We start from the raw sequence: 27,942 nt of genomic DNA on the forward strand, positions 1-27,942 counted from the left end.
AAGTCATGGAAGTCCACCTGAGAGCTTCCAATTCTGCAGATTCAAAAGGGTAAGAATAATAATAAAAGGCAGCATTGCACTTGAATTTTCAAAAATCTAACATATTAACAGTAACAGCAATTTTGTGAAGAAAATCTACTCACAATTTAAAATAATTTCAAAGCAGATTGAAGGAAAACAATTCACACTTTTAGTTCAGGTATATTTACCAATGCAAATGGCTCCTATGAATCCATGTGAGTTAAACACAAAAACGTGAACTTCAGTAACTCAAACTTTGATGTTCTTTACACAATTAAATCAAAACTCAGGGAACTATATCACTTTCTCATTAGAATTAATGGGGTAAAGATGCAGTAAAAGATACCATTACTATAATTTCATTATTATTATTTTATTACTATAATGAAGGAGGATTTTAACACCAAACAAAAATATTGACAAAAGGAAAGAAAGAACTATATTACTTCTCAAGCTATTCTGTCTTTCTCACAAGTTTGGATTAAATGGATGATTTAAACCTCAAGTTGTACTTCATTTTTCCTACCAGTTCTCTTTTAATGTTTTAAAACATAGGTTTTAAACAGTGCACCCTGTTCTACAGTATAGAGTAGCTCTTATGCCCCATGTAATCAAACGCTGTCCTGAAAAGACATATGATGGAATGCCCACTTGGCCTTCCCAGGAACATCATTATTAAAAAAGAATGCTGAAAAAAAATCAATTGCTTTTTTAGTTCCTAAAATAATGAAATCTTCATTGGAAGCAATCAGGTACGTGAGAACTACAGTGAAAGATGAAAATATTCATACCTGTAATCCATCTCCTGGCTTACAGACCAAGGCCTTCACAGAGCACAACAAATCCACATCATCTTTCTAAATGTCAGTTCTGTGCTTTGCCCTCTGGCTTAGCTATTAGATAAAAATCATACATAACCACATAATTCCCTAGCAATTTTACATTAAAACAGATGCTGAAAAAGAATAATTGAGGGAAAGTCATAATGAACTTAGGCAAACATAAAGGTCCCTTCCACACTAACCTTTCCCTACTAAATCAGAGCTTAGGCAATACCTTGCTAGTCACTGTATAAGACATTTATTGCTCATTGTTGCTTGATGTGTTTGATCACATAAAGCCCTTTTTGGTCAGAAGTGTGTACATTTATAAGTCACTTTCAGATCTAAGGACAAAAAGTAGTAGCTAAAAATGCTCTCATCACCACCACTGGAAAGGATTCAGAAAATGTGAATCTTTTTGACTGAGAGGAACTTAAAGTATACTCTGGGGCTGCAGAACATATACTATACATATACTAATGTAAAGCTGTTACTGAAAATACCAATGCAGACCTAATGAAATCATTAGCACTAAGAAATTACACGCCTATAACTTACAAATAATCTATACATTTTCCATCTTAGCAGTTCTTAAACTGAACAAATCTTACAGAAATCAGTCTCCAGACATAAAGCGCTTCATTTTTTGTATAGGTATCTCAGGCAATTAATTATTTACATGTTCGAAAGTCATTTCTCTAGCCAAGAGAAGGCAGTTTTGTGTCTCTAGGTCATAGCCTTGGACTGGAAAGTTATGAGGTCATGAAAAGACCCTAGAGCCTTGGTGTCATGAGAGCACCTAACAAAACTTCCCCCAGGGCTCACCAGCTCCACCCTTCTGCGGTTTGACCACAGCTGCCAACACAAGTCTGGGCCCACAGCAGCCTGTCCTCCTCGCTGGAGTTCAGCAGTGGATAAACTTAACAGCCCCTTCTCCCTATTGCTTCATCAGCAAGGCTGTAAAGCTGCATGTGCATTACTGATGTGGTTGTTTCGCCCCACTTTGTTTCTATCAGCACATGACACCATATTTAATATAATGCTAAATTTGGAGTGATTTTCATACAGCACAGATTAAAAAATATAAGCAGTGAATTTCAAGCACTTCCACACAGATGGCAATGCAGTGTGAAAAACTATTCCATTTTCCCACACTCAGATAAAAGAGTATAAATGCCAAAGAAACTAGAGATTTTCCTCTGAGGAGAAGAAAAATGCAAAAAGAAAGTTAGAAAACAATGTCCTGAAAGAGCCCAGAAATCCCCATTTATCACCTGTTATACAATGATCCTTATTGCAAGACAGTAGGTTTCATTCACCAAACCACTGTATTTTGCAAGCTCTTACTGCCATCTTATGCCATTTTTTGTCACTGCACAATCCATGGCATACTAAAAATTGGCAAGAAAAAAGCTTTTTTACATATAGCATTGTCTTTCACAAGTGTTTGTGATCTTACGAACACATTATCATCTGGCCCTCATCTCTGCACCCTCAGTTCTGCAAGAAAATATTGAACACTGAATTGTCTTTGAAGTTGGTGAGAACGGAGAATCCCTAGCACCTTTCAAAATGGTGTTAGAAAGGTTAATAAAAAGCTCTCCCCTTAAAATTATTTCTTCAGTAGCTCATTGCTTTTCAGATATATTACTTGACTCATTTGCACTGATTGACTCTATGGTTCTCAGTATGGCTCAGGGATTATAAAATAAATGAAGAAAGGACTGTAGTTTTCCTTCTATTAAAAAAAAAAGATGGCTTATAAGTGGTGAAAGCAGATTCATGGCATACATCATTTGCACAAAAATAATATAGTAAAGTTGCTGATTTTAATAGCACTAAATGACAGAAAACCTTAATAAGTAAGGCACAGGGAAAAATAATGGTCTGTAATGAGCAATCATATTTTATGCCACATAAACGCCACTTTCTTAACATGCATTGACTTCAACTGTTTCTAATTATTGCAATCCCACAACACAATTTTGCAAAACAACTAATATTCGTATTTATTTTTCAGTATGTGCTACAATCACTCCTTTTGACACACTTCAGTGATCACTTTCAAGGACAATACAGTCAAATGAGAGCAGCAAAATATTTCAATATTTGGTTTTCCTTAAAAATGTAGCAATTACCATATCTCAGTAACACATCCACAGGAGAGTTACTTAATGTAGTAGAATACTACTATTTAAAAGTAAAATTACCTTCTTCTGTGCTCTGTTTCCTGAGAGACAACTATTACTCAAAAAAAGGACAAACTGATGTGCTGTTCTCCATTCTGGATTACACATCCAACTCTACTGTCCTCAGCATAGGAAGGACATCGACCTGTTGGAGAAAGTCCAGAGGAGGGCCATAGGGATAATCAGAGGGACAGAACACGTCTCCTATGAAGAAAGGCTGAAAGAATTGGCATTGCTCAGCCTGGAAAGCTCCAGGAAGACCTTAGAGCAGTATTCCAGTTGGAACGCTGGAGAGGAATTTTTTACAAGGGTCTGTAAAGATAGGACAAGCAATAATGGCTTTAAACTGAGATGAGGTTTGGATTGGATATTATGAAGAAATTTTTTACTGTGAGGATGGTGAGGCACTGGAACAGAAGTTGAGAATATTCCATCTCAACAAGTGCTCAAGGTCAGGTTGGATGGGGGCCTGAGCAAGGTGAAAGGTGTCCCTACCCATGACAGGGGGGTTGGACTACACAATTTCTAAGATCCCTTCAAATCCAGGCCATTCTACTATTCCGTGATCAGGGCCCGGTTATGACCTGCTGTTCTGGCGCACACCACAGTGTGGTGAAATCTGAAGTTATAGATTGCTGCATTCTGCTTAGTTCCAAGGAGAAAGAGAGAAGAATCTCACCTTAAAACTTCCCCAAACTTGGCAGATTGGTATAAATAGCACCATATGGTTGATCTTGCAATTATTTATTTTCCTTGGTATTTGTGTATCTCTCTGTGGTATTTTTAAAACATTTCAGGTGCAAAATAGGGCCCCTCCTGTAAAATAGGGATATTACAGTTATACATACTCAAGGTCATTCAAAATACTGGAGCTTTTATTTTTTCTCCATAGATCTAAATGTCATTAATTAAAGACCTTATTAATACCAAAAGAGGAAGAGTAAATATAGAGAAAAATGGCATGGATTAACTTTTCTGAGGTAACAAGGTTAGGGCTTCCAGGGAAACATTTTCTAAGGAAGGACATAAAGAAGAAGGTGGTAACATAGTGAATTTAGTCCTTGAGGGAACTGCGGAAAGGTGGGTACAATCTGTAAAAGGTAGAGAAGAAGAGGAAACACATGTCAGTTGGATTGAGTAGAGTGAGAAGGGAAATGGAGAGAATCAAACCCCACAGGACACAGACAAAATTCAGTGTGGTGGTGTATTTTTTATTATATACCTTTTGCTGACTTTGGATGGTTTGCCCCAGTTGTCCCCCAAATGGTTGGTTTATTCCAAGTTTCTCCTCCCTTTCCTTATTGTCCATCCTACCCCGAACCTGCCCACCTAGATGTCAATCCTCCCCAAACCCTGCCTTTTGTTCCAGAATGTCCCATGTCAGTCCTCCCTTGAGCCAAGCCCCCGCCCAAACTCCTCCCTGACCCTGCCTCCTAATGCTGTCAATCCATGGCTGACCCCGCCTTCAGGTACAGAAAGTTCCATGTTCCTCGACACCCCGTTGGTCCTCTTAAGTTGTATCCTCTCCTCACGTTCCTCCATTTGTCACTGTTTTGTCAGTCCCTCCTTGAGCTCCTCCCCTGTTTGTCCCTGATTGGTTTCTGTATTGTTCCCTCCCCTTGTTCCACCCCCTCCTTAACAGCTAGAGGCAGGGTTCTGTACAGCTCAGTCTTCTGTCGCTGACTCCTTTGAGGAATGAACTCCTTTGAAAATCATACAGAGGGCTCCTCCCTGCAAGCAAGAGCTTTGCCCCAGTCTTGTCAGTTCAGGGTCTTCAAAAGTGAGGATTTGAACTCTCGTCATAGAAAACCTGAGGGGTAATTAATGAAAGCTTGCCAAAAACAGATAAAGACCTTTTGTTGCCTTTTCCAGTAACTTCCAATGTGTGGAGAAAAAAGGTGCTGGCACAAAAGTTAGGAAGACATTTCTAACACCATTGCATTTACTCTTCTAACGCTGTTACAGTGTTGCTACCTGTTTTCTTTCTAGCTTTCATCTCCCTGAGTACATAAAAGCAAAGGCAGCCTTTTGCTGTCAGCTGACCTGGTATGAGCCTACCACTGCTGCGTCCGCTTTGCATCCAAACTCCTGCACACCATATTTCAGCTAATTTCTGAATTGTCACACCTCCCAAAGCTATTCTCACATCTGTTTCTTTCATAATTTACTGCTTGATCTTTGGATGTGTATATTGAAAGAAGTATCTGTTACATACAAATTTACAGGCTCTTTGTTTACTAATTATTTCAGACTGATTGGCATAATTAACAGTAATCTTAAAATCATTATGAAGATCCATAACAAAACCAAAGTTACATCTTATTGTAAATATTTAAAAGATGTGACACCATGCACTGATTTTTTTTCTTTCAGAGAAGGTGAAGATCACCCAATGACTGGCCTAGATTTAAAGTGATCAGTTCTTTAACTATTCTTCCACCAACTGTGCAATAGCAAGATCTCATCTGAATTGATAGCTTGGAAAAGAAAGACTAAGGAAAAGAACTCTTCAGTCTGTGTGCAGTCAAAATATAGATTTCCTCGATTCAAGAGATTAAAATTTTGAGGTCAAATCTAATAATGAGTGCCTCAGTAATTTAATGAAAGCCAACGTTTTTTGCATCCCATACTCAATTAATCTTGTGCTTCAAGACATGAAACTGTAACTTTCCCTGCAGAAAAATAAGTTGTTTTTTCTCTGTGACACAGTAATGTGACAAAGGGATAGGTTCAATATAATAAATAAACAATGTATAAGGAAATAATGATTTTTAAATTTCTTTAAACATTTCCTAAATCAAACTTGAATAAACAAATTTAAGCATTGATTTTTAAAAGTTATCTATTGTCTATTGTGTCATTTGCATTACATTAAAAGACTTAAGAACAAGCAGACAAATTCCCGAATAGGACTGGTAAAAGCTGACCTGGGGAAAAAACAGCCCTGGGCCCAGACCCTTCAGAAATTAAGGCTTGTTGGCAAATCAGACTACACCTATCAACAAAGAACAGGAAATGTCCAGGAACTGAATCCCAGAAAGAAATCTATTTGGGATAAAATCTCCTTTCCTTTGCATTTCAAAGCTGGGACCAAGATCTCTGCAACCAGTTGTGTGAGAGAGAAGTCACAGAAATGGGGCACAAGGAATTTTGCTTCATATTAAGGACCTCTGCTTCTGGAAAGGGGGAGACTATGGACTACAGTGTCTCTTCCTTGATGCTGATTATAATTAAGAGTGGAATCAGTGCTTTCCTTGAATAAAAAGGATTTATGCAAACATGAGATGGTGAGGACAGATCAGGATGTGCAAAAAATCTGTAATATCAGAGGTTGTTCAAAAGGTTCTTTTTAGAAGTGGGTAGCCTAAAATCTGCCAAGGACTGCTGGGAAAATAATAGATTTGTTAATTTCCAGCCTCTTCTAATCTGCATTTTCTGATAATACAGGTGGCATATAATTTCAACCTTTTTTATCAATCAGAATAATGAATCAATAAAGATCTGCCCAAGAACATCAAGAGGCACTCCATGCTATGAAATTTTTCTGTCAAGACAGCAGAGTCTTCAAGAAGTCTGGTAAACTCACTTCTAAACTTTTGAAAGCTGTGTGGCCTTTTACAGAGGTTAGGACACAGGAATTACTTTTGCTTTTAAAATCCAACATTGCATAATTTGCCTCAATTGTATGTCTGCCTCCAGAAAGCTTCTTTAAAGTGTTCCTGCTGAACATATAATTGCTGTAACTGTCAGGTTCTTGGTGGTGAAATTATCAAGATTTATTGCCTTGCTAAAAAGGAGAATTTGTGGAAAATTAACACCCAGATGTTTAGCATCTTTTATATGAGAAGAATATGTGTCTGTTCATTCACAGTTACCATGAGCTTCTAAGAAAATATAAAATTATGGACTGGAGAAAATGTATGTTCTTTTCTTCAGAACTTACAAAAGCTCAGACAACATCTTAAATAAATTGTATTAAAATTATTAGGCATGTAAATTTTAATGAAGAGTTTGCTATAATCCAGTATCTTAAAATTACATTGCAATTATTATGATCTGTAGGACTATATTCAAGTTATGGGTTTATTTATAATTTATTTTTAAAATATTACACATACATTTTTGGCAAAGATTTTTTTTTTTACAGAAAATAATTCCTTACATATGCAATGCTGAAGTCTTCAAGGAGCTACTTAGCTCTTCTATACTGTTCATACCTTTGAACAGAAACTGACTTTTTAGTTTTAGCTGCTGCTGAGCACACAACATAAGATATTTCAGCGATGTCTACCCTCGAGAATAGATTTAGATGTTAGTTCTACTAGCCTTAAACCTAACTTTCTCTCTGACAGCATTATTAATATGAGTATGTTCCATGATTTAGGGCTTCATTCAATCATGACTGAAGAAAACCAGTCTCTTAACCGATTTCAGTAGCAACCGTATTAAGCGCTTTACAGTTTTACAGAAATGGACGAGAATTATGTATTTACTTCTATTTTGTACTGTGCGCTTTCAATCAGTAGATTAAATCAACACCAACAGCTAACTACAATCATAGAAGATAATTGCTCACATTATATGTTAAAGTTCATTTTGAAAAGCAGAGTAAAGAAATATCGACTTGTATTAGTAAGACCAATTTAAAACTAGAAAAAGTTAGATTACATCTGCACTCAGCCTGACACAGTAGCTTTGCTAGGAGTTAACATCCAAAACAAATTATCCTGTCAAATCACTACTTAGGAGGAAATCTGTTTAAAGAAAAGTAAAAATGTGATGAATCCATTCATATTTTCCAGCAATACTGAAAAATTTTCGACCTGCTTCCTCTACTCTGGCTGCAAATTCTGAAGTATGTCTTCCAGCAAGTGACCTTCAGAGCAGAGACTCACTGACGGACATCCTGAGGTACAGAAATCATTAACAGCCCTTGGAAATTCTGGAGGCACAGCCAAAGTGAGAGGACTGCAGCTATTTCTCTTACTCTGTAGACCTCTGTATGTTGTAAAAGGAAAAGTTTCTCACCAGCCTCAACTCCTATAAGCCCTTTCCTTTCAAGCCTTGGCAAATGTGTTTTTCTAATTAGTCCATGAGGGGAAAAAAGCCCTCTGAGGACACACATTTCCTTAATATAGAAGATTTTACAGAAATCATCTACATTCTACATTGACTCCATCATATCCAGTAAATGTTGATCTTGAAAATAAAACACCCAACAGGGAAAGAGCTACTAGTGTTGGTCTCTTTTTCTTCCACATTTCTTCTTAAAAGATAAAAGATACTCAAGTTTAGAGCTTAAGTTTAAACTTAAAAGTTTAGAGCTCCCTCGTGTTTGTTATTAAGAATTCAGTAATTTCGAATTCTGACAAAAATAATTTTAAAATTTGAAGGATTATTTTCTATGTGTTTGGATCTAACCTTCTCAATTTTGAGTTTCATATGGTTCTGAAAAGGTAACAAACCAGGCTTGCAGGGGATATTTATTTGCCCTACAGAGCGATTGTAAGTGCTATGTAAGAAGTGAGTGACAGACTGATTTTGCATAAAAACATTGCAAGGAATAACCAAGTACACATAAGTATGGCACAGGGCCTCCACTCATTAAATGTTTTGCAGCACACTAAGTCGGGAACTGAAACACATGACAACGGAACTACATCAGTCAGCATTGCTACTGCAAATTATCCTTTCATAAAAACAGCATTTGGCAGCAGCTGTAACAGACATTTCCTTGTCACACACATTCCAAACCCTAAAAATCTTACCTCACTAATCAAATCCAGATCCATTGCTAAAAGTCATAAGCAATGTAGCACTTCACTGCTACCACACAGAAATAGATCCAAACATAAAACCATCTGTTTCCTAAGGAAATAACCAAATCCCACACACAATTTAGCACTGTCTCTATTTCTTCGCAGTCTGTAGTTAAGTTTTCAATTTCTTAATTCAACGATAAATTAGCAGAATGATATTCACAATTAAATTAGCTTTTCCAACTCTAAAACAACAGGTTAATCCATCATATTCAAAGACACCTCCTACTCAAAATGTAAGTCATTTAAACTTGAGTTTTGCTATGTATCTTTAAAGAATAGAAAGCAAAATGTGGCTATAGTAATTAAATGATCCCTGGTGTATGATATTCTTATAGTGCATACTAAGCGCTCAGTCACATTTGACCTTGTTTCACAGAAAGGTCTTTTTCCATAGATTAGTTTGCATTTCAGGTAATTTTATATCTGGTCTTAGAAAGATCTTCTGTGATTCGGCCAATTAAGCTCTTAAATATGATGCTGTTCTGTAGTGTCGCTACAAGACACACTGTGTTCCCCAAAATTTAACAATCCCACAGCACTGAATTTGAAATATGTAACACCTGTGAGATTGCGTTGCATATCTACATATTGAGTATACATACCGCAACACATTTTGTTTCATAGAGGCTGTCTCATGAAGAGGCAAATTGCTGTGGTTTGTCCTGTTGCTCCCCCAGTTACAATGGGTTTTCCCTGGTTGTATCTGCCCACTAAGTTGTCCATTTCTCCTGACCTTCCCCTTGTTACTGATTGATCTGTGCCAATCTTATAAATGTGCTTCCCACCTCCCTTGTCAATCCTGGTTGTACTTGCCCTTTCGTCTAGAATGTTCTGTGACTCTTGACGGGTGATTGGCCAAGACACGTTGCCTCCTCCCCAGTTGTCTCTTCATAGGCCCCTGCAATGCCTGTCAAATTCCTGGATCCTCCCTTGTCCTTTCCTGATTGGCTGCATGCCTGTCCCTGCCTATGAGACCTCCCCCACTCATAAGCCCCTGTAAGCACAAGGCTCCTGATTTTCAGCCATTGTGTCCCCTGTTGTAACTTCCCCTGCTAGAGGAATAAACACCTCTTGGATATACAGTCTGAAGACCTTCCTGTGGTCCTTCGCCTGTGCTGTGCTTGCCTTCCGTGCTACAGCTCCAGCTCTAAGCTGCCCTCTGGGACATCCTGCTCCTGGAGAGTGTACCCTGCTGTGTATAGTGCCAGCAACTGAGCTGTACTGGGCTGAGGGATTTCAAAGCACTGCATCAGCAAATCACTTTTAATAAATGGTTAAATCAGAATTATTTTGAACATGAAAAAAAATGGATAGTACACAATTTGGCTTCATTACATTATCCAAAAGTTCTTTAAAAGCTTTATTAATGATTTCTTGTTAAGCACCATTTAATACTTAGAGTATGTCAATTGATACTATTACATATTTAATACCTCTACAAATATCTTGACAACAAAAAAAAAGGTACATACAGGTGTGACAGACTACTTACAAAAGCATTTAACTCTCTGTTTAATGAAAGAATTTATTTCTGAGGACTATATGTTTATAATTTCCTCTACACTCATTTTCCTTTTCATATTTTGTTTCTTAAAGCCAGCAGTGCCCAAAATTTATTCATGCAAGCTCTCAAATGGATTTATTTTAAGTGACTAGGCACTGATATTTTTGGATTTTGTTACAAGCTTCTTCCTTGACTTGTCATGTAACTGATCAAAGTCAGTTGCACTCAAAGTTTTAGGACTCTCTGCTTCTGGTTGTTCCTGCTGGGAAACATGGAGTGTCATCTCCAGAAGTAATGAATAACTAAGAGGTTCAACCTGTTTTATTTGAACACTTTAAGTGTTCAGCAAATACAGAGAGAAAACCAGATTCAAAGGCAGAAGTCCAAAAGTCATGAAGCAGGCAGAAGTCACTGATATCTCTTAAGGCCAATGTGATATTAATGACAAGAAAGGAAATTTGTACAGAAACAGTCTAATGTCAGGACATGAAGCACACATCCCAGCAAGCAGAGTAATGAAGGGGAAAAAAGACAGGGCTTCAACTCCCTCAAAATTTCTGCTTCCTGACACCTCCAAGGAATCTTCATGAGTGTTAAACTCAGATTGTGATGTCTTTGCATGTCATGTTTTTATCTACAAGGAGAGAACAGCAATATTTATCTGCATCATGTAACAGACTTTCCAACATTTGCAATACGAATTCTGAAGGCTGTGATACCTTGTATAAACATAAAGTACCGTTCCAGCCTCTGTGCTAGATTACTGATTTCAGATAATTAAAACACAATATACCACAAATGTAAACAGGTATGACATACCCCGAGTCCTTCCCAAAAATCCTCATACAAACGAGACCAGACATACAGAGTTCATCACTGAGCTACTCATTTCATAGTCACTCTGATGAGCTGAAGAACTGGGTTGAGAAACATCTCATGAAGTTCAGCAAGGGGCAATACCAAAAATCGCATTTGGGGAGGAACAACGCTATGCACCAGTGCACACGGGGGCTTCACTGGTAGAAGGCAGAAAGGGACAACAAGTGGATCGTGGACCCCCATGGCAAAACAGGCCAGTGGCATCCTGAGATGGATTAGGGGAAGCATTTCCAGCAGGTTAAGGGAGGTGATGCTTCCCACTTGCTCAGCGCTGGTGAGGCACAGCTGGAGTGTTTTCTGGATTCCCCAAAACAAGAAAGATATGGACATACTGAAGAAAGTGAAACAAAAAGCCCTGAACATTATGAAGGGACTGGAGCATGCCTCCTAGGAGGAAGGGCTGACAGAGCTGGAACTACAGCCCACAGAAAGATTGGAGAGATCTTATCAGTCTCTATATAGATGCCTGATGGATGGAAGACAAGGAAGCCAGACTGCTTTCAGTGTTGCCCTGTGACAGGACATAGTGGACACAGAGGAAATCACATGACACTCCAGGTGAACATAAACCCCCTATATTTTTACTCAGAGTATGGCCAAATACTCACTTGGGTTGCTCAGAGAGGTTCTGAAGTCTCCATCCTTTGAAATAATAAAAATTCAACTGGACATGGACGTAGGCAACCTTCTCTGGATGACCCTGCTTGGGCCAGGGTGTGAACCTTGTCCTCTTTGTGAAAAATAAGTCCCCAAATGCGAGTTCTTATGTTGTCAAGTTAACGTGTCGACACAGTTAATCATCAGTTGTTAATTGCATCAATTAATTACTGAGTGTTTACTTACCTGTTGTTAATATTCTTACGTCCATTCTTTGTTAATTGTTAATTATCCCTAATATCCCAAACCGCTTACTCTCAACGGTTCAAGAGTCTAATTATCAATTATCACTTACTTTGTGCCTGTATCCCTTTATCCAACGGGTATCCCCTCCACAGCTCCCAAAATAGCGCTAGCAACTGAGGGGAAAATGGCATCCAGGGCTATATGTAAATTAGGAGACATTTAATACCATCCAAGGAAAAAGCCCTAGAACAACAAGCCAACATACAGTTGAAGGACTCAAAGAAAACTAGACCAGAGTGACAGCTGTAGACTGTGAACCCACAGGTGTCTTCCCAGGGACTCACGCGAGGATTGAAGCCCCAGCTTTGTCATGCAGCAAAGCTGAAACCCTCCTCCTCCACGTCATCCACAGGAGCAGCAGCGGTGTGCGCGACCCCTTGGTCTCCCCACCCAGAGCTGACCTTAATAAAGGCGTTAAAAAGGACGTAGTGTCCTTGGCCTTGTTCATTTCAGCTGGGGACTTGTCTGGGATAGCCACACCTGAAGAGGACTGAGGACAGGATGGCCACTTGCCCTATCAGGCCTCCAGGGACAGCTATCTGCATCAGACTGGAAGTCAGCCTGGGACCAGCGACATGTAGGAGCACCGGGATTGGTAGGAGACTGGTGGTGGGAGTAGGAGGCGAGCAAGTGAGGTGTGAGTGAGACAGGCTTGGCAGCTCGAACCCCCGAAGCGAGTGTGGAGCTTCTAGTACCGCCGTTCCAGACTCCTGTGAGGGAGCTGGCTGGGATAGGAGGGAAGCACAAGGTATTAGAGTGAGTGAGAAGAGCGAGTGCACCCTGAAGAACTTTGAAAGAGTAGGAGAAGGGGGAGCATCATTCCTTTTGCCACCCTCACCCGCACAGGCTCCCGGTACTCCAGTGAAGGAGCCCCCTAGGGGTGCCCTGGAGTAGGCTTTCCTCAGGACACTGGGATGGGTAGGCTGGGACACTGACACACGGGTGAGACCCAACGGGGAAGGAACCAGGGATACCTGGAGGGGATAAGTTCCTTCCACTTAGCCACAGGGCAGTTGGTCTAAGTGGGGAATTAGAACCCTTAGGGTTGGGAGAATATTCCTCTCTGGAAACTACTGAGTTACTCCCCTCTGGAGAGGGGATTGCCTCCCTTCTGGCAAGTGAGGTGCCCAGCATAAGGGGAAATTAGGACCTTCCTGAGTTAGAAACCCCTCAGGGGGGTTTGTAGGGAGGGAGAGTCCTACAGCTTCCTAAGGGGGGTGGTTCAAGGTGCAGGGATTACTCGTTAGGAGGGGGGTAGGACAAGTTCCTCATGGTCCGGCGACAGGCTGATACCATCGTTTTGGGTGGCTGCCGGCTGTGGGAGGATCCCTCACTTGCTAGGAGAGAGATGGGCATTTAGGACCTGCCTAGATAGGGAAGTTTTTGGTTTGGTTTGTAAGCTGCATCAGTTCGGTGAACTTGGTGACTGAGGTTCTCAGATGAGGCTGTGCCAAAAGTCCCCAGTCTGCTCACCAAGAGGTTCATTTCTGTAGGGTGAAGGCACCATTCTTGTGATCTGGAGTGAATTTGGTTGTTTATTAGTTGTGTTGCCCATCAGTGATTTCCGTTTGGGTAGGGGCACCTTAACTTTTGGTAATCTCATTTTTGTGAGGCGAAGGCACCATTTTGCGTTTCTGGCTTTAGTTAACGCCTTTTTCTGTGAAGTGACTGTGGGAGCAAAGGCACCATTTTGAGTTTCTGGCTTTAGTTCCCACCTTTCTCTGTGAGGCGACTGTGAGGGCAGAGGCGCCATTTTGAGTTCTTCCTTGTGGAGTGAAGAGGCCATTTTGTGTCTCTCTTTGTGTGCATGGATTTCTAATTAACTAGTTTCTCAGGAGGAAAGAAATTATTTTTGTGGAGGAAAAGCAAAAGGTGTATTTTGTGATTGTTGTAAGCCTGACAAGTGAGGTTCTGGGACTATCCAAAAGCCCCCAGATGGCTCTTCAGGGAAAGAATTCAAGAGGGACAGAAGAGGTTGTTATCTAGTTGTTGGAGAGGTCCGAGCTTGAGGACAGCTGAGTTCAAAGTGAACGGTCGCCGTTTTGGTAGTTGAAAGTCTTAGAGGGAGCGGTGCCAGTAGGCGGTACCTAAGGGGGAGCCACTTGATTTCATTATCTTGAGTAGTTTTTTTAAATTATTTATTTATATATACATCTATATGTAATTTAATTTTTATAATCTAATTAATAGGCTGCCATCTTTCTCTAATTACTCAGGCAGCCATCTTCCTTATTCCCATAATTTAACTATATAAGTAGTCAATTTTACTTATTCCCATAATTGTATAGGCTTTCATCTTTTTATTATCATAATTTTATTAAGGGGGTAAGCCATCTTTTTCCCATAGTTTAATTACATAGGCTCCCATCTCTTTTTCTATCATAGCTTACATCTTTGGATTAAAATTGGTATAAGAATCCTTAAGGGAGAGGTTGAGGGTATTCAGGTGATAAGTAACAGGATGAGACACTGTGTTAGTAATAGCTCAAATAACGTAAAAATGGTAAAGAGAGTAAAGGATATCCCTTCCAACAGTCCGTTGGGGGAAAGTTAGGAAATTGGGATAAAGATGACAACTTGAAAAGTTTGGGTAAGATTAAGATGGTAAAAATACTGTGCTGAGATTTGGCCTAATGAATGTATAGAACAGGGGTCAGTTTACTGGCCATGGTATGGAACTAAAGAAAAGTGGCTGTGTGTAACATTGAATAAGCATCTCAGAGGAGTTTCAGAATGAAGAAGAGATACAGTACACATCTTGTTGGTTAGAAAACAACATACAGGATAAGAAAGTAAGAGTCTATAAAATGTCAAGAGAACCAGAAAAAGGAAAGGAAGAGTCATTAGAAAGTAAATGGGATCCATTAGACCATCTCCCTCTTCCATCTCCTTTGACTCCACTAGCTGCATGCCCACCTAGTCCTTATTTGCCACCTTTAGTCCATGTGACATGACTTCCCATCTTGCCCCAAGTTCCACCTACACCTCCTTCTGCCTTGTCTATACCCCAAACCCAGTCTCTGTCACCTCCCAACTTGTCCCAAGCCCTAACTCCACCTCTTCCTAACATGTCCACACTTTAGACCCAACATCCATCCACTGGAATTCACTCCCCACTCTCTTTAACTCAACTTTCAGCGCAGATCACTGATTTGTCACAGACCCACTCCCCCAATATCCTCAACCCAACCTTTAAACCCAGCTATCACCCCCATCAATCCTACCAGCATTCCCCAAGTTCAACTCCCCCAACTTTTAGTTCAGTCTCCAGTACAATCCTTAGTTCAACCCTCATCATTTACCACCTCATCCACATCTCAAACTTCATTTCCACCACCTCCAACTATGCCTAAAATTCCATCTTCATCCTATTCAGTGCAGCCCACACTATGCCAGACATCAGTAACATTACAGTCCCCCTATACAGATTTACAATGTCAACTAGAGACTCATATCAGCTCTCCCACTTCATTGAATATCATACCTAGCACCATGGATCCCTATCTAACACCTCAAGGGATCCAAAAGCGGATTTTGGCTCCAACTTTTCAAAACACTCCCATAGTTCCCTCCCCAAAACAGCCTACATAAGAGGTAGAAAAAGAAGTAGAGGAAGTGTCAGAAAATGTGGCAGTGTGTTAAATTAGTTAATTGTATTTGCTGTACCAGTTCAGTTCTATGTACCCTACCCCCCTAATTAATATTCCTTTGTTCTCCCTCAGGAAAGTTAATTTATGCAGACACCTGCTCTTGTTATGTAACATTCAGTTATTTTTCCTGCCTCTGGAAACCCCCTACTATCCATCCCTGGTTGGTCCTTGTCCTATCACCCCACCTCTGTAAACTCCCCTAGAGATTCCTCTCATTGGATGTGGTCTGTTAACCACTCCCCTCTCATGCTCTGAATAAAACACGATGACACCGGGTGCTCCTTGGCCAGTTGTGGGCTGAGGAGGTTTGTTCAATAAACCCCTCTTGCATTACACAACTGTCTCCTCCTTTCGTCTGCCTCTGTCTCAGTCACAATACGACATCTGTGGCTAAGACCCTTCGGGATCCAAGAACCCCCATCAGGAGACAGCCTTGCTTGCACTGCTTGCAAGCGGTCCCTTGTCACTGCCATCGGTGCCTGGGTTAGCCAGATGGACAGAGACTCTGAGGTCTTCAGCGGCACCGTGACAAGAAAATATTTTAGAATCAAGAGTAGAGAGTCATCACTACAATACATGATCAAAAGCGAAAAAGGACCAGGTGAAGTAGTACAGAAGTTGGTTCCATTGAGAGAGGTTCCTATGGGAGTAGTAATGGAAGCAATAGGATTTGTAAATGCACCATTAACAGGCTCAGAGGTTAGAAATTTTAGAAAATAAAAGGATTGTTAGAAGATCCAATTGGGATATCGAAGCAGTTTGACCAGTTTCTTGGTTCAAGTGTGTACACATGGGATGAACTGAATTCCATCATGTATAGCCTGTTCTCCCCAGAGGAAGTGCAGTTGATTAGAGCAGCTGGTTTGAAGATTTGGGAGAGGGAAAACAGGATGAGTCCGATAGGGGAAGAAAAGATGCCACACAGTTCCCCTAACTGGGACCAAAATTATGAGATTGGTAGAAGAAATATGAGGGAATATAGAACATGGATAATAAGGGGAATTAGAGAGGTGGTCCCTAGAACTAGTAATGCAAAGCTGGCTTTTGACAGCCAGCAGGAAAAAGATGAGATGCCAAGCGGGTGGTTAGAAAGATTAAAAAGAAACTTTCAGCTTTACTCAAGTGTGGACCCTGATAGTCCAGAGGACCAAGCATTATTAAAGTACAATTTGTAACTAAAGCATGGACTGATATAAGGAGAAAATTAAAGACAGATGAATGGAATGAGAAAAGCCTTAATGAATTGTTAAGAGAGGCACAGAAAGTGTATTTAAAGAGAAAGGAAGAAAAGACAAGGACAAAAGCGAAGATTATGGTGGCGATAGCAAAAGAAAGTGTGGGGGCTGGAGGGGGAGAACCAAAAGAGGAAAAACCAAAAGGAAATACTGAGGAAAAAACAGAACAAGATAAGGAAAGGACACCAAGAGCTGATTTAATATGTTATTACTGTCAAAAGAAGGGGCACACTTGACGGTTTTGTAAGAAAAGGCAATTAGATGGTGCAATTGCCAGAGAACAAGACACCCTTGAGAGGATTCTCTGAGGGCATAAAGGAGAAGATTAGGAGTGTCAGGGGCTCTGTGATTTGGGGGAGATAATAAAACACCATGACGAGCTCTTGGTAAATTTAGAAGTTGGCTCCCAGAGCAAAGAATTTGAGTTTTTAGTTGACACTGGGGCTAATAGGTCCAGCATCTCGAAATTACCTAGTGGGTGTAAGTTAAGCAGCAGGACTTGTAACAGGAGCAGAAAGTCATCCATTCAGTATGTCAGTGATTGAGCGAGTACAGGTGAGAGGAAGTTTTAGAGAAGGGTGCACTGATCCTACTGTATATGCTGAATGTATCTAAGAGTCTCTTGGGCCATGACCTGCAAGTACAGCTGAGCATAGGTGTAGTCCCAGAAGAGTGACATATGGTAGTAAATTGATGGCATTTAGGCAAGAAGATGAGACAGAGATGCATCTAGAGTGTGGGCAGAGAAGGGTAAGCATGGGCTATTGAATATCCCACCAATTGAAATTAAAATGAAACCGGGGGATACCTCTAATCACGGTGAAACAGTATCCTGTATCAGCAGAAGCGAAGGCAAGTTTAACACCAGTAATTAAAAACTTAATAGAAGAAGGGATCCTGGAACCATGCATGTCACCACACAACACCCCCATACTGGCAGTGAAGAAACCAGGTGGGACATACAGGCTAGTTCAAGACTTGAGGGAGGTGAACAACCAAACGACTACTCAGTATCCTGTAGTAGCGAACCCTTATACTTTATTAAGTAAAGTGTCTGTGAAATATGCATGGTTTAGTGTTACAGATTTGAAAGACGCCTTTTGGGCTTGCCCCTTAGAAGAAAAGAGTACAGAATGGTTCGCTTTTGAGGGGCAGGCTGGAGAAACAGAAAGCAACAGTTAAGGTGGACAAGATTGCCCCAGGGATTCACAGAGTCACCTAATCTTTTCGGCCAAGCATTAGAGGAAATTATGAAACAATTTACCCCTATAGACGAGGTACAAGTCCTGCAGTATGTTGATGATTTGTTGGTGTCAGGTGAGCTAGAAGAAGTAGTCTGGGAAACAACTGTAAGATTACTAAATTTCTCAGGAGAAAAAGGGTTCAAAGTATCTAAGGATAAATTACAGTTCGTGGAATCCAAGGTAAAATACCTTGGTCACTTAATTGGAAAGGGATATAAGAAATTGGACTCCACTCGGATACAGGGAATATTGGCATTAACAGCACCAAGAACCAAAAGGGATGTATGAAAATTATTGAGGTTAATTTGCTACTGTAAAATGTGGATAGATGGACATACAAAATTGGTCAAATTAGTTTATGAAAAGTTAGTACAGGATGAACCTATTAACTGGACAGAGAAAGATGAAGAGAACTTTGAGATGTTGAAAGAGAAACTTACGACAGCTCCAGTGTTAAGTTTGTCTGATTTAAAACAGCTATTTGAGTTGTTCATGAATGTTGAAGAAGGCATAGCTTATGGTGTATTAGTACAAGAGTGGTGCAGTATTAAAAAACCTATTGCATATATTTCTAAATTGCTAGATCTGGTGGTAAGAGGGTGGCCCACATGTTTGCAAGCAGTGGCAGCTACAGTAGCACTGGTTGGAGAGAGTTATAAATTAACATTTGGAAGTAGAATAAAAGTATACACACCCCATGATTTAAGAGCTATGTTAAGCAAAGGAGTAAGTCAGTTCGTTTCTGACAGTAGGATTTTGAAGTATGAGCTCATTCTGAACAACAGTGAAAATTTAGAGTTAGCCACCACAAAAGTTCAAAATCCAGCACAATTTTTATATGGAGAACCAGATCAAGACAACAAATTAGAACACTGCTGTCCTAAACTTGTACATCTGCAAATGAAAGTCAGAGAGAATTTGTTAGAGTGTCCTCTAGATGAAGGAGAAGTTCTTTCTGTAGATGGCTCCTCCAGAATAATTGAAGGGAAGCGGGCCTCGGGATATGCTGTTGTAAATGGAAACACGATGATCATAGAAAAGGGGAAACTTCCCACGAAGTGGTCAGCGCAGTGCTGCAAAGCATATGCCCTGCTCAGAGGCTTAAAATGGCTAAATCAGAAAGTTTGTACAATCTATGCAGACTCTAAATACGCTTATGGGGTAGTACACACATTTGGAAAGATCTGAGTAGAAAGAGGGTTTATAAATTCAAAAGGGGAGACTTTAACGCATGAAAGTTTAATCAAAGAAGTACTGGAAGCCTTAAAGGGACTTATAGAGATTGCATTAGTACACATTCGAGGGCATCAGAAAGGAAACTCGAGGGAAGTAGAAGGGAAGCGGAAAAGGCAGCTTTAGAGGAAGACGAAGGGAAAGTTTCATACATCACAAGCAAGGATAACAGAGATGAAGAAGTAGTTCCGGTTCTCAGTGAAAACGAGCAGGCAGAAATACAGAAATATGGGGCAACTAAAGATGAGGAAGGCAGATGGAAAATGCCTGATGGGAGACCAGTTTTGAACAAGATATTAATGAAACAGATTCTGTAAAGTCTCCATGCCTCGACCCACTGGGAAACACAAGCCCTTTGCGACCATTTTATGAGAAGTTATGTATGCATTGGGGTGTTTGAGATCGCAAGACTCATAATAAAACAATATATGATTTGCCAGAAAATAGAGAAAAAAGTAATGAGAAGGATGCCCCAAGGGGGGAGAGAATTGGCAAAAAGACCTTTCCAGAGTATACAAATAGACTTTAACGAGCTCCCCCAAGTACAAAGATACAAATATTTATTGGTTGTGGTAGATCATCTGACCCATTGGATTGAGGCTTATCCAACTGCAAAAGCTGCTGCAGAAGTGGTAGCTAAAATTCTATTACAACAGATTATACCTAGGCATGGATTGGTAAACACCATCAACTGGGATAGGGGCCCCCATTTCACGGCCAAGGTAATTCAACAGATAACTCAAGCTCTAAACATAGCGTGGAAATTCCACACTCTATGGAGACCTCAAAGTTTGGGGAGAGTAGAGCGAATTAATCAAACTTTAAAAACTGCTCTTACCAAGTTAACAGGAGAGACTAAAATGAACTGGTTAAAATGTCTCCCTCTAGCACTACTAAGAATAAGGACAAAGCCCAGAGTAGATGTTGGAGTTTCCCCATGTGAAATGTTGTTTGGGTTACCATTCTTGACAAATTCTGGAAATTTCAGGACTTACTAAGAAGGGGAATAAAATGTAAAGAAATATGTACAAGTCATCGTGAGCACCTTAAAACAGTTAAGGGAAAAAGGTTATCTCGCTCAATCAATATATATTGATTTTACCATTCATAAGTTTCAGCCTGGCGATTGGGTCTTGATAAGAACTTGGAAAGAACAACCTCTGGTCCCAAAGTGGGAGGCCCTTTAAGTCCTGTTGATCACAGAAACAGCAATAAGAACGCAAAAGAAGGGATGGACACATGCCTCTTGAGTAAAAGGACCGGTTTCTCCTTCAGTTGAATGGACTGTAGTAAAATCCACTGATACAATGCTAACCCTGAAGAGAAGACCAACTGAAAAGCCCACAAGCTAAGTCTGGATATGGAGTTTATAAATTGATTGTTGAGATTCATTGATGTTCAAGAGTTAGGAAGTTTTAGATAAGTTGTATATTAGTAATCATAACCTTTGCTGTTTCTTGTTCTAGGTTCATCTTCTGCAATTAGAGCATTCCCCTACGTTATAGAAATCAGACCCTAAAAGATATCCAAAGCTCAAGTTGATATAAGATGGAGAATCTTACAGCTAAAGAGCAGCAAAAATGGAAAAATGTTATGTGAGGCAAGCCCAGGCCAAGGTCCATGCTGGTCCCAAGAGAAGTACATAAGTGGAGAAGCGCCTGGTACCGGACTCCCATGGGTGGTCTTCCTGCTGGTGATGGTCACCACAGGAGAAGCAGGGAACTGTGATAAGTGTCACTATCTGTAGGTGATCTCTTGAAAGGCCATCTTCAGGGTACATATGAACCCAAACCCAAAATGTATCAACTTGTCTTGGTTATATACTTGCGAAGGGGATGGGAGAGTATATTGGCTCTTTAAAAATATAGGGGATTTTAGGCAAAATTGGTAGGGGAAAGCCCTAATGCAGACGAAAGGAATGGATGTGCTCCGAAAGGAAATCGGTAGAGGTAAAAGGGAAAAAGGTTTATGAACCAGATACCATTAAGGAAAAGTTAATAATTAGTAAAGTACAACAGAAATCTGAGCCTCAGATAGGAGAAGGAAATTTATTTTTGGATCTAGTGAGGGAAGTAAGTCGAGAATTTAATATAACCTATTGTTGGATATGTGGGGACACCTGCATGGCAGAGATTTGGCCCTGGGAGAGAATACTTCTAAGTACACCCAATGTGTTAAAGATATTGGGGAAAGAAACATCGGGAGTAGATCAAAGACCACAGTAAGAAATTTAGAATTTAAGATCAGAAGTATTTGGAGACGAGTGTATTTGGAGAAGAGGGCCGAGATATAAAAGCTATGTAGGAGAATTGCCATGTAAGAGATATTATGTAACAAATGAAACCCATCAGTGGTGGATACCTGATCCCCCAAAGAAGTATTGGACTAGAGAAAGATGCTGTACATGGAATGGAAGATTTGTATGAATGTATAGCACAACAACCTAACCCCTTCCAAAGCGAGCCAAAACTTTGAAAGTTTTGGAGCAAAAACGGAGTGATTTAAATTAATTCCCCCAAATATTGGAAAGCTCCAAAAGGTCTTTTTTGGATTTGTAGTAAAACAGCATATGTAATGTTACCAAAAGACTGGGCTGGGGGTTGTACCCTCGGAACTGTAAGACCTTCTTTTTTCTTCCTGCCTGGAGTTGCTGGTCAACAATTAGGAGTGCCATTATATGATGAATTAAGAAGGAGAAAAAGAGAAATACAAATAGGGGGCACTCAAAAATGGAAAGATGATGAGTGGCCCTCTGAAAGGATTACTGCAATATATGGTCCCGCTACCTGGGCTCAGGATGGAATGTGCGGGTATAGGACGCCCATATATATGCTGAACAGAATAATTCATCTACAAGCCGTAGTGGAGATAATAACTAACCAAACAAGTCTAGCCTTAGATTTATTATCTGCTCAGTCTTGCCAAATGGGTACAATGATATACCAGAACAGATTAGCAATTGAATATTTATTAGCAGAAGAAGGAGAGGTGTGTGCTAAGTTTAATTCATCAGAGTGTTGTATTGAAATGGATGATCACAGTGAAACAATCAAGAATATTACTAATAATATCAGGAAACTAGCTCATGTACCTGTCCAAAAATGGACATCAATAATGAAAAAAGATTGGTGGGAAAATATTTTCACCAGCGAATGGTGGAAAAAGGCATTATTAGTAATTGGGGGTGCATTATTGAGTATTATATTTCTCCCTTGTATAATCCTGTGTTTAGTTCGTACAGTAACAAGTATAGTACGAACCTCAGTCCTTGAGATACTAGATAATGAAAAAGTTGAAAAACCTAAAATAATAAAATTAGAACAAGAAGAGAGTAAGCAGGAAACAGCAAAAGAAATATATGAAAAATATCAATGCATTCAAAAAATATATTGGGTTTACGAAGAGGAATTGTAACGTTTTAGTGGTTGATGCGGGCCTTGAGCCCGATCAAAGTTTTAAAGGGGGGAGTTGTTATAGATACCGAAAGTTAACACTTCTTTACTAGTTAGATAAGTATGTCAGTTGTGTAAGTACGTAGACATGTATCCTGAAAGTTTAATTTTGATCCATAACTGTGTATGTTTTTAAGTAGTTCTTATGGTTCTGCGTGGTTATGAATTGTGACTGTTATAATGCTGCCAAACTGTTCGTTTGTTTGTGTTGCTTTGTATAGTTTAAATGACTGTAGGAACTTTGTAGTCCCGATGTTGTATTAATAGTGATAGGTTTGCCAAGAAGACATACCAGGGAGGGAAGGGGGAATCTTTTGTTCTCCCCCAGGCAACTCAGAGATCACCACCCAGAGCCTTCATTGGTGAATACAACCAACCAATCAAGTTATGGCGTGAAGAAATGATTGGTGTAGAGAGCACCCCTCTCATTGGTAAAGACCAATGAGAGCTGAGGAAATGCACCGATCACATAGAGGATTGAAAACGGACCAATCACTGAAGAGACTGAATCTATAAAAAGGGACAAACCACCCTTAGAGGTGCTTCGCCCTTATGAACAGACTGCTTTGAAGGGTGCTCCGTATATAGCTGTTGGTATTACTCTGCTTTGCTGTGAGGGGCTGGGACTAGCCCAGCGTCTCATTCCTGTAGGCGTTTCGTATCAATAAATACGAAATAAATACCAATTTCCTTTTAACACCTTTGGATCCAAGGCCTAGTTTTTGATACATTTGTAACACTAAGGCAAGGATTATGGTAGCTGTAGCCAAAGAAAGCATAGGAGCAGATAGAAATCAGTTAGTGTGGCCATCCAGGTCAAGTGAAGATAGACCAAGGCTCTCATTTGGGGAACGCAAGAATAGATCAGTGTTACCTTGGGCAAATAAATGTGGCAGTGCAAGTTTTGAGGAGCAAAATGGGTCAGCCTGAATTACCGTGTTGAGTTATTCACGTGGTTTTGTCTGAAGTTTTCCCCTCCTACTGTACCCTTTTTATCAATTCTAGTTCTCCTCCTCCCTAGGTTTGTCAATCCTAAGCCTTGCCCCGAGTTCCAGAAAGTTCTTGGAAGTTCAGTCACCCATTGGCTCAGTTGAAAAGTTCCCTCCCTGCGAATTCCCTTATTGGCTCAAAGTCATGTCCTTTTATCATTGTACCCTGCCTATCTTTGCTGTCTTTGGTTGTTGTCTGTGTTCAGCCCCTTGTACCACCCCTGCTTATAATCCCCGTGCATGGTACATTTTTTTCAGATTTCTCTCCTGTCCCCCATTGGGAATAAATCATCTCAGTTTTTGACAGCAAGAAGTCTCCTCTTCCTTTCCTCTGCTGTGCTTCTCTACAGTATTCAACACCAGGCTGTGCCTCCTGCTACTGCTGCAAACCCACTCTGACTTGATGCAGGTCATGAGGTGATTGGGCTAGCCAGTGGGCTGAGCAGGAGAGGACTGTGGCCAGTGTCAAATAAAGACAGTAATAATACTGGGAAACCTAGGGTACCACTAGATAACAGAAAGTGTTATTACCGTGGAGAAGAAATTGTGAAAAACTTCCATTTGATCAGGCAGGAAACCCTAGAAAAGATCTTAAGGGGTGATGATTAGAAATGTCATGGGCTTTACACATTAGGGGACCCAATGAGTCATCAAGAGGACCCCTTGGTAAATTTTGAAATGGGTCCCCAAAATAAGGAATTTGAGTTTCTAGTTAATACAGGAGCAGACCAGTCTAGCATCAACAAACTCCTGGCAGGGGTCACCATCAGGAGAAAAGTCTACAAAGTGTTAGGGGCAAAAGGAAAACCATTCAAAGCCTCAGTTGTTGAGAATGTCGAAATAAGAGGGAACTCAAGACAATGCTTTGCTAACTTTGTCTATCTACCCAATTTAGAAAGCAGCCTATTGGGAAGAGACTTACAGGTCCAATTAGGAGTGGGGATCATCCCGAGGGATGGGAAGATGGTAGTTCAAATTATGAGGCTGACTCAGAGTGATATAGAAAAGATAAATCCAGAAGTGTGGGCAGAGGAAGGAAGATGTGGCTACCTAAACATTTCACCAATACAAGTAAAAATGCAAAAAATGCAAAAAGATTTGCATTGCAACTCCAATTCGGGTTAAGCAATATCCAATGTCCCCAGAAGGCGAGAAAGGATTGCCATGCGTAATCGGACATCTATTAGTGGAAGGTATTTAATTCCTCAGAGTGCTGCTTAGAGATTAATGATAGAAGTGAAGTAATCAAAAACATCTCCAAAGAGATATGCAAGATAGCATATGTCGGTACCCAGGAGTGAACTCCACTAGTAGATGCTACTAGTAGAGTTCACTAGTAGCATCTACTAGTGGTGCTACTAGTAGATGGGACAGCTTCTGGTCCTTCAAGGGAAAGTGGTGGAAAAAGGCAGTTTTTATTATAGTCTGTGCAGTAACAAGTTTACTTTTTCTACCCCACCTGCTCCCTTGCCTGGTTGGAGTAGTAACTTCCACAATCCAAGTGAGTATACAAATCCCTGAAATGACCAGAGACAGACTAAAATTATGAAAGTAGAGATTGAAGAACAAGTACACAAAAAGTGCCAAGGAAGCTTATAATCAGTAACAAAAGTTAAGGAAGTTCTATTTCCAAGAGTTAGAAACCGCAAGTTGATGCGGGCCTAAGCCTGATCAAAAAGATACAGGGGGGAATTGTGAGAAATAAATCCCCAAACACGAGTTCTTATGTTATCAAGTTAACGTGTGTCGACACAGTTAATCATCAGTTGTTAATTGCATCAATTAATTACTGAACGTCTACTTACCTGTTGTTAATATTCTTATGCCCATTCTTTGTTAATTGTTAATCATCCCTAATATCCCAAACTGCTTATTCTCAACGGTCCAAGATTCTAATTGTCAGTTATCACTTACTTTGTGCCCGTATCCCTATATCCAGTTGGTATCACCTCCGCTGCTCCCCAAAATAGCGCTAGCGACTGAGGGGAAAATGGCATCCACGGCTATATGTAAATTAGGAAACATTTAATACCATCCAAAAAAAAAGCCCTAGAACAACAAGCCAATATACAATTGAAGGACTCAAAGGAATATGTTTCAGTAAGGAAAAAGTGGGGCCATCCTCCCATTCCATTTTATGGTCCTAACGCTGTCACCCTGAACGAAAGGAGGCTAGACCAGAGTGACAACCGTAGACTGTGAACCCACAGGTGTCTTCCCAGGGACTCTCATGAGGACGGAAGCCCCAGTCCCTCTTCCTCCGTGTCGTCCACAGGAGCAGCGGCTGTGTGCGCGTCCCCTGGCCCCCCCCACCCAAAGCTGACCTTAATAAAGGCGATAAAAAAGGAGCTAGTGTCCTTACCCTTGTTCATTTCACTCTTGCCCTGTGCTCAGTCACTTTCGTGGCTGGCTGTCACTCTCGGACACTGCCTCAGCGAGCGGCGGAGGGACTCCCCAAGCAACCAGCGACAGGACAGGAAGACATAGTCTTAAACTGCACCAGGGAGGTTTAGGTTGGACATTAGGAAGAATTTCCTCACGGAAAGCGTGATTATAAATCAGAAGAGAGTGTCCAAGGCTATGGGGGAATCACAGTCACGGGAGGTGTTTCAGGGAAGACTGGACGCGGCACGCACTCTGTGCCGTGGTGGTGCCGGTCATAGGTTGCCCTCGATGATCCCACAGGTCTTTTCCAACCGTGACGATGGCGGGAGCGGCGGGCTCCGGGCCCGCGCGGCGGCGGCCGGGAGCGGGCGGGCGCTGTGACGTGGCGCCCCGGGGTTGCCATGGTGCCGTGAGGGGCCGCCATAGCCGAGGCCATGGCGCCTCCCGCGCCGCCGCCCTCTCGCGTCTTCGCCGAGCTCGACCCGGCCGCGTCCCCGGTCCCGGAGGGACGCCTCGGGCCCCCGGTGCTGCCCGAGCGGGAGGTGCATGTGAGCGGCAGCGCGGAGCTGAGCGCCCGCCCGGACCGGGCGCGGGTGTCGCTGCGGCTCGGCAGCCGCAAGGAGGCGGCCGCGGCGGCGCGGAGCAGCGTGTCCCGCCGGCTGCAGTACATCGCCCACACCGCCCGCCTGCGCGGCGTCCCGGTGAGCTCCGCCGCCCGGGGCCTGCTGAGGCGCCGGGGCGGCCCCCGAGGAAGGCGAGGGGGGCAGCGAGCGGGGAAGTTCCCGGTTCCCGGGGCAGTTCCCGGTCCCGCTCGGCAGCCGGCAGAGTGCGGTGCCGTCCCGCCGGAGCGGCCCTGAGGAAAGGCGCCCGCGGAGGGCCTTGGTCTGGCGGGAAGCAGGGGAGTGACGGGGTTTGGAGCTCTCAGTCCGCTGCCTCGGGAACTGCGGGGACACTGCTGGGAAAGCCTGCCTGTCTTTGGAAGGCTGCAGCCGTGCCAGCCCCAGCGGAAAAGTTGGAATGTCGGTACCCGGGTTTTCCAACAGGTTGCTTGTTGAGCTTGTGAAAACCATCCTGCTTCGACTCCCACGGTGGTGGGTAGAATCGCCGTCCCTGGAGGCGTTTAAGGAAAGGCTGGACGTGGCTCTCAGTGCCATGGTCTAGTTGACATGGTGATGTTCTGTCAAAGGTTGCATGAGAGGTCTTTTCCAACTTAATTCCGTGATTCATTCGTGTAATACAGCATTCTCCCGTGCGTGCGGATGAAACTGATGAAGTTGTACACAGCAGTATAACCTGTACCTGTGTGTGTCAGAGTAACTGTGTGATTACCAGAGCTTAGCAGCAAATACATACAGAGCTCTTTTCTCTCTCTCTCTTTTTTGTTCTACTTAAGCAGAGAGGTTTTGAAAAACTTGGGTTATGCTCAAGATAGCTGAAGTGACAGAAGCTCCTTATGGACCCAAGAAGTTCCTTTACCACAGTGTTTTTCAGCCTCTGGAAGTAATTTTGTGACAATGAAGAAAGCATAGTCTTGCCTTTAAAGCTTTGTCCAAACAGTAAATGTTGCATAAGGCTGATATTTGTCCTAAAAATTGTGCTGACAATGTTTTTGGAT

The 27,942-nt window shown here is 41.5% G+C and overlaps 1 protein-coding gene and 1 long non-coding RNA gene across 4 annotated transcripts in view; one reads left to right on the top strand and one right to left on the bottom strand.

The window, feature by feature from the left end:
- Positions 1 to 3,046: 3,046 nt before the first annotated feature.
- On the bottom strand, positions 3,047 to 26,592 carry LOC134546614 (uncharacterized). Its single transcript, XR_010079214.1, has 3 exons — positions 26,305 to 26,592; positions 3,711 to 3,847; positions 3,047 to 3,176 (listed from the first exon to the last, which is right to left on the bottom strand). It is a non-coding gene; the product is annotated as an uncharacterized LOC134546614 (long non-coding RNA).
- Positions 26,593 to 26,685: 93 nt separating this feature from the next.
- Positions 26,686 to 27,942, top strand: part of IRAK1BP1 (interleukin 1 receptor associated kinase 1 binding protein 1) — a 34,107-nt gene continuing 32,850 nt past the window's right edge. Inside the window, exon 1 of one of the 3 annotated variants that reach the window (XM_063389511.1) lies at positions 26,686 to 27,028. In XM_063389511.1, coding sequence (XP_063245581.1) covers positions 26,762 to 27,028 — 267 coding nt within the window. In that variant the 5' untranslated portion in view covers positions 26,686 to 26,761. The remainder of the gene's footprint in view (positions 27,029 to 27,942) is intronic. The other 2 variants (XM_063389509.1, XM_063389510.1) reach the window with 2 other exon arrangements.

Source organism: Prinia subflava, chromosome 2 (assembly GCF_021018805.1).
Source record: "Prinia subflava isolate CZ2003 ecotype Zambia chromosome 2, Cam_Psub_1.2, whole genome shotgun sequence".
NCBI lineage: Eukaryota > Metazoa > Chordata > Aves > Passeriformes > Cisticolidae > Prinia > Prinia subflava.